This window comes from Melanostigma gelatinosum (assembly GCF_949748355.1).
Source record: "Melanostigma gelatinosum genome assembly, chromosome: 6".
In the NCBI taxonomy this organism is placed as follows: Eukaryota; Metazoa; Chordata; class Actinopteri; order Perciformes; family Zoarcidae; genus Melanostigma; species Melanostigma gelatinosum.
This window is the reverse complement of record NC_136639.1, coordinates 9687518-9694693: the sequence shown is the minus strand read 5'-3', so window position 1 is coordinate 9694693 and position 7176 is coordinate 9687518. Positions and strand designations below refer to the sequence as shown.

At 48.4% G+C, this 7176-nt stretch overlaps 1 protein-coding gene across 1 annotated transcript; it reads right to left on the bottom strand.

Moving 5' to 3' along the window:
- Window positions 1–3210: 3210 nt before the first annotated feature.
- On the bottom strand, window positions 3211–7176 carry vsig8b (V-set and immunoglobulin domain containing 8b). The gene is made up of 8 exons (XM_079269997.1): window positions 7136–7176; window positions 6779–6858; window positions 5186–5355; window positions 4810–5011; window positions 4414–4566; window positions 4189–4311; window positions 3852–3990; window positions 3211–3749 (listed from the first exon to the last, which is right to left on the bottom strand). Exons 2-8 carry the CDS (start codon window positions 6849–6851, stop codon window positions 3506–3508), a joined length of 1104 nt encoding a protein of 367 aa, XP_079126123.1. The 5' UTR covers window positions 6852–6858; window positions 7136–7176; the 3' UTR covers window positions 3211–3505.

Below are 7176 nucleotides of genomic sequence, written 5' to 3'. Positions count from 1 at the left end.
ACATCCTGGTTATTGTTGATTACGCCACCCGGTATCCCGAAGCCATCCCCCTACGCTCCATGGCCACCAAGGGCATAGCAAGGGAGCTGGTGATGTTGTTTTCCAGGGTCGGAATACCGGAGGAGATTCTCACCGACCAAGGGACCCCGTTCATGTCTAGGATCATGAAGGACCTGTGTGGCATGCTGAAGGTGACACAACTGAGGACGTCGGTGTATCACCCCCAAACGGACGGCCTAGTAGAGAGATTCAACCAGACACTGAAAAAAATGCTGAAAAAGACCATGGACCAGGACGGTAAGAATTGGGACCAACTGCTGCCATTCCTTATGTTCTCCATCAGAGAGGTGCCCCAGGCGTCTACAGGATTCTCGCCCTTCGAGCTCCTGTACGGTCGACGACCCCGGGGACTACTCGACCTGGCCAAGGAAGCCTGGGAACACCAACCCTCCCCCTACCGCACCATGGTGGACCACGTCGAGGAGATGAGGGTGAGGATGGCATCACTCTGGCCCATAGTCCGAGAACACATGGCCGAGGCACAGGCGGCCCAAGCCCGCGTGTACAACCGGGGAACACAACCCCGAGTGTTTAACCCAGGGGATCGGGTGTTGGTCCTGGTGCCCACGGCGGAATGTAAGTTTTTAGCCCGATGGAGGGGGCCGTATGAAGTTATGGAAAGATTGGGGCCGGTAAACTACCGAGTCAGGCAACCAGGTCGAAGGCACCCGACGAAGATTTATCATGTTAACCTTCTCAAGAAATGGGTGAGTAGGGATGCCATGCTCTGTTTCTCTCTCTCTACACCCCCAGGAAAAACGGAGCCAGTCGAGGTACCCGTGGGAGAAGAGTTGACCCCCCGGCAGAAGCAGGACGTCCGGGAAATGGTGGATCGGTTCCGAGACGTGTTCTCCCCGGACCCCGGATACACCACACTGGTGCAACACCGGATAATCACCGAGCCCGGGAAGAAGGTAAAACTAAGGCCGTACCGCATCCCCGAAGCCCGCCGGGGGGCGATAGAGAGAGAGGTACAGAGTATGCTGGAGGCAGACATCATCGAACCCTCGACTAGCGAGTGGTGCAGCCCTATAGTGTTGGTTCCGAAACCAGATGGCTCAGTCAGATTCTGCAATGATTTTAGACAGCTCAACGCCATCTCAAAATTTGATGCCTACCCGATGCCCAGGGTGGACGAAATGATAGAGCGCATCGGGAGGGCCAGATACATAACCACCCTCGACTTGACTAAAGGCTACTGGCAAGTGGCAGTGGCCCCCGAAGACAGGGAAAAAACGGCCTTCACTACTCCCATGGGCCTGTACCACTATAAGAGGCTGCCGTTCGGTCTCCACGGAGCCCCCCCCACGTACCAGAGACTGATGGACCAGGTGCTTCGTCCCCATCGAGAATACGCGGCAGCCTATCTGGACGACATCGTCGTACACGGGGAGGAATGGGGGGCTCACCTCCAAAGACTGGAAGCAGTCCTGAAAGCTCTGCGAGGGGCGGGGCTGACAGCCAACCCCAAGAAATGTCGCCTCGGCCTCCGGGAAGCTGACTACCTGGGGTACACCATCGGCCGCGGCTGCGTCAAGCCCCAGGTAGGGAAAGTCGAGGCGATCCGGGAGTGGCCCCGCCCCCGCACAAAGAAACAGGTACGAGCATTCATTGGGCTAGCTAGCTACTACCGACGTTTTGTTCCCCAGTTCTCTGCCCTTGCAGCGCCCCTGACGGACCTAACCAAAAACCGGCTGCCAGATCGGATCGTCTGGACGGCAGAGACCGAGGACGCCTTCGAGAAGCTGAAGGAAGCACTTTGTTCCGAACCAGTGCTGGTGACCCCGGACTTTACCCAACCGTTGGTGGTACAGACGGATGCCTCCGAGACCGGGGTGGGTGCCGTCCTGTCCCAGCTGAGGGATGGAGAGGAGCACCCAATCACATACGTAAGCAGAAAACTATTACCTAGAGAAACAAGATACGCCACGGTCGAGAAGGAATGTTTGGCCATCAAATGGGCGCTGGGGGAATTGAAATACTATCTGCTGGGACGGCACTTTACCCTGGTCACGGACCACGCCCCCCTGGTATGGATGTCCAGAACGAAAGACAATAACGCCAGGGTCACCCGCTGGTTTTTATCCCTTCAGCCGTATGCTTTCTCTGTTGTCCACAGATCCGGGGCCGCTCATGGAAACGCGGACGCCCTGTCAAGACGGGACGCCCTAGGTTCCTGGAGCAGTCCTCCCCCCAGGTCGGATTTAAGGGGGGGGGTATGTGGCAGCCGGAGGGGCAACCCCAGAGGGGCAGTGATAGAGGGACGATATTGCCTGACATGGAGGCGGAGCTCCCATGTCAGGGAATGGAAAAGAGCGCCAAACCACCATCAGCCCAACAAGCAACACCTGAGGAGGAGAGACGAGGGAGCGACCACACCCTATCAGAGGAGGAGGAGGGGACTACAAAAGGGCCCAGGCAACAGGAAACCGGGAGAGAGTAGGAGTAGAAGAGGAAGAAGAAGAAGCAGAAGAAGTAGCCTAATCAGAGAAACCCTTGGAGAAGACTGCCTTACCCCTGGATCACCCTGGAACGTCTGACTACCCGCCCGGCTCACGACCCCTGCCTGTACGACTACCCTGCTCCTGCCCGCGCCCTGGACCGTCTGAGGAATACCCGTTGTGCACCGACCCGTGGAATTGGACACCGACCCTCCCTCTGGAAAGCGGACCTTGGGTTCTTGAGTGTCTATCCTACCTCTTTCCACTCTCTACCTTCAGTAAAAACCTCACTTGAACCGTTTATCTGCCGACTGGTTGTGTTTATTGGTCAGTGTTGTCGTGAAACCCCCTGTCCACCCCGGGGGCTGTCACAATACACTAATGATTTTAACTCCCATCTTCATTTTCAATGCACTCCCAATTAAGTTGTTCATTAAACTGTATTTGAACCTCTGAACATATCGATCATTTGATTTTATATAATCACATCACGGTTTTTTTTTTCAAGAGACGGTTACATTCTGGGAGTAGAAAATGTGTTTCAAATGTTCCATTATGCTGTGCCAGCCCAGACACCATGAAGAAATAAAAGATGCGCTTTAGATGGTACTCTCCTCATCAACATCTCAGTTAAACATGTTTTATTATCCATATATTTTAAAAAGCAATACATTGTTTGAAAAAAGGCACCAGTAAAAATAGTCTTTTGATAAATACATTTTACATACAGTTTTAGCTTAATCAGTGTCACAATAATAACAGTGCAGCTAGTCCATTTTGAAAGTCAACCAGTTGGACATTTTTGTTTGTACAAGAGCTCACCCCTAAGATTCAATTATACCCGCATCATTCGCCAGTAAAATATATTGAATTGCACTTTGTCATATACATACTATACACCGAGTTCTTCACAATTTCATATTGTTTACTGAACGTAAAACGTTCTTCAGAAGGCATTGTTTTTTACTAAAAATAAAAAAGTCTATCAGGCATTTGGTTTATAGTTACACGGCGTATCCAAATTTTTGGTCGTATTTGAGGGAAGCACGGCCTTCCCTTGGAGCAGTTGGCTGTGATCTGCCGTTTCTCTCGCCATTGAAGATGGGACTGGGGCCTGATTCACTGACACTGGGCAGGTTTTTCCTCACAGAGCTGTAGTGCACCCCGGGGTGGGTGCGGTACGCCAACACTGAGCGCAAACTGGAGGCTCTGCTGGTGGGTCTGCTCTCCGGGGCCTGGGCATCCTCCCTGAGGAAACAAGTCACCAGTTCACAGGTCTCCCTCAGATCAACCTCATATTTCAGACTAATTCATGGATGTTTCAAATTGTTTCCAGCTCTGGTACAATACCTTAATTCGTTTTGGACCTCTTTCTCATAGCGACGCTTATGGCAGCAGCAGATCAGGAGCCAGATGAGAAACAGGAGGAGGAGCAGCAGCAAGAGAGCACCTATCACTGCCCCAGCTATGACACCCGCTTTATTGGTAGCTGCAAAAGAGGACATGGTGCTTTCAGAACACGCTCTCCGCCTTTGTTATTCCAGCTTTAACTTAAGGCTGTCATGTCATTTTACGACTTGCAAGAAACACAGCAGCAAATACTGGAAAGCATGCAGGAGGAAAAAGGCGGCCTCAGGATGGAAGAGCGAGTAGGCCTAATTAGGAGTAAAGTTAGACGATGACTTACGGTTGTATGCATGCAGTGCATATTTACACTGTCCTTTGCCTACGGCATTTTTCACCTCACACACGTAACTTCCAATGTTGCCGTCTGTATGGTTCTTTATCAAAAGCTCCCCAGTATGTGTGTCTTAATGAAAGAAGAGAGCATTCAGTACAATTATATTATACAAAGACAGCATCATGACTGCAATACAGAAAAGCATTTTCGTCTGATAACATGTTTCCCTACCTTGGATGGCAGTGGCTGGTAGTGCACCTCCGCTCTCTCTCGACCATGTGTAACTGAGAGGAGTGGATCCCACAGAGGATTGGCAGCGGAGGGACACTGGGCCACCTTTCTCCTCTCCGCCTTTAACCCAACACTTTGGCGTTGACGGGGGAACTAGTGAAAGGCAAAATAAATGAACACATCAAAGCTTTAGTTTATCGTGGGAGGATTAGAGGTGAGAAAGAGGAGAAGAATCTGAGGTATGGCTACAGAGGTAAGGTGTGATCACTGACTGAGACATGAAGAGAAAGTAGAGAGAGCCACCACATTCCATATGAATGAATATTTGAAAAGAAGAATGGGAGGGCAGAGAAAACCAAAACAGGTAAAACAGGTCAAGAAAAAAACCGTCCTCACTCATCACCACCAGAGTGACTTTTCTCATGTCGACACCCGGCACCTTCTTGACTTTACACTGGTAGGTGGCTTTGTCTGCGAGCCTCACATTAGTGAGAAAGATGGAAGCATCTCCCTGCTTGGGGTCCGCTATGAAGTTGAGCCTTTTGGAGACCCCGGGGTCGCCGTAGTGGTGCATCTCGCCCCCTCTATAGGATAAGATCTGAGATGCAAAGATGGGTTTGAGTGATGACATCTTCAAAAGCAGGTTTTCTCACTCAAAGCTAAAGAGATAACCCCCGCTCTTGCATGTTTAATGAATTCTCTACTGTAGTATTTTGTCCAACCTCCCAGACAGGTCTTACAACAACATCCCTCTCTGTCCTCAAATACACACCAGTTGGTCTTTCTGCGTCATGTCGGGTCTGACGTTGGACCACTCAACGTCCAGCTCTCCCGTGTCTTGGGGGCCGGGGGTGAAGGTGCAGCCCAGGGTTACCGTCTCCCCCTGGGCCGTTTGAATGGTCTGTGGCCCTGAGGACGTCACCTCCATTGCCTCCGTCACATCTGATGGATCAGAAAAAGTCACGTCAGATTTGTCTCCCTCTAATTTTCATCGTGTTCTACCCAAGCCAAGAGACAGAAAAACAAGCATATATATTTTTCCAACTAAATGGTTTCAAGCTCTGGGCTTGTGCTTGTAAACAGTCTAAGAGGGGAGTAGGTGCTGATCTGAGACTAATTGGCCTCTTAAGTCAAACAGAGGAGGATTTGGAGCCAGAATAAAAAGGAGGTACTTTTGTGAAAATTAGTTGTGTATTAATTTAAACTCCTGAGGCTCATTAGTTGTCAGAAATACATGGTTAAATGATGATTCAAACTGAACCCACAGGAAAAACGTACTTGACAAGTGGCAGTTAAAAGCGTTTTTTTGGGTTGAAACACACCCTGCTTACTTACCGTTTACGGCCATCGTAGATTTGAATTATTGCTGATAGCTTGGTGTTTATAGAAGGCACTCAAAACTAATTGTTTTTACGTGGTGCCGTGTTTCAACAGATCCAAGTGATTTATCTTGATAATTCTGTCATTCAACTTCTCAGACATCTGGAGCAAATTTCTTTTCACCATTTCCCCATCTATGTAATTAACCTTCACTAAATGTCTTAATGGGCCACGTTGATTAATCAAACCAGCCTCTCTTTTGAGACCAATTAAATCCAACTCTCTGAAAACACTTCAATGTCACAAAGAAAGTACGTCAGAGGTATTTATAAAAGCATGTTAACGGAAAATGTCACGAAGGGATTCTGCAACAAAGCTCAAATTAGTCAGTCAAATGTTTATACTGCCAAAGCCCTCTTGGGCAAAATGATGGGATCTATGGAAGATGTGTTTTCCATGTGGAGAGGCAGTCACTAAACTTGACACAAAGAGCTTCAAATATACAAATAGACACCTTCTCTTGGGCCTATAAGTGCTAGGAGTATTGCATGTGTTCTATATGTACATTTTCACGCTGCTGCACGCATTTAATTGAACTTGTGCTTTTATGTTGTTTGTGTATCAAAATAAAATGAAGCTCAAGACTAATTCCTTCACTGGGGACGATGACGTCTCTCCGTGTCTTTCTTTACAAACACCAGTTTGACAGGAGTACATATAAGAAAGAGCTATGAATGTTATGCAGGGTACCCGTCAGCCACCCACATTATATGTACACAGTTCATTGATTGTCTGCAATGCAATTCACTCAGTGGTATTACTGTCGTACCATCAGCTGAGAGAAGCTGAGAGCCTGCCAGACTGGCCAGTGTATAGTCACAGCCCAGACACTTAAAAACACCAGTTCTGTAAGTGATCATATAAATTCTGCTCTCTTTGATCAGAATACCGAAGCTTTCTCATAAAAAGGGCTGTCAGTGTATTTGCTTTGGCCTTGCTTATCTGAAACCGAGAACACATTCCTGAGATGTAAAATTAGACTCACCTGTCGTCAGCCGAACAGTGAGCAAAAACAGCACAGCCACCTTTAGCCTCACGCTTGTGAATACAGGCTCCATTATGAACCTGAAAGCAAGTGCAACATGAAGTGAAGAAATTCGAGAATGTATTTGCAGTGATTGTCCACTACCGTTGAATGTTTTAATCATGCATGTTGAAATCTAACATGCATGTTGGAGTGGAAGTCTTACTTCTCTTAATTAGTTCCCCTTTCTGAGAGCAGGTGCGTTCTAGAACACTTGTGAATACCAATGTAAAACAAGCAGCGATAACAACCGTTTCGTTCTGAAGTACACACTACCCAAAAAAACAAATAGAGACAAACAAACAAGCTCTGACGTACCTTAAAGTTTGGGAATAATCCAAATGTCCTTGGAGACCTGG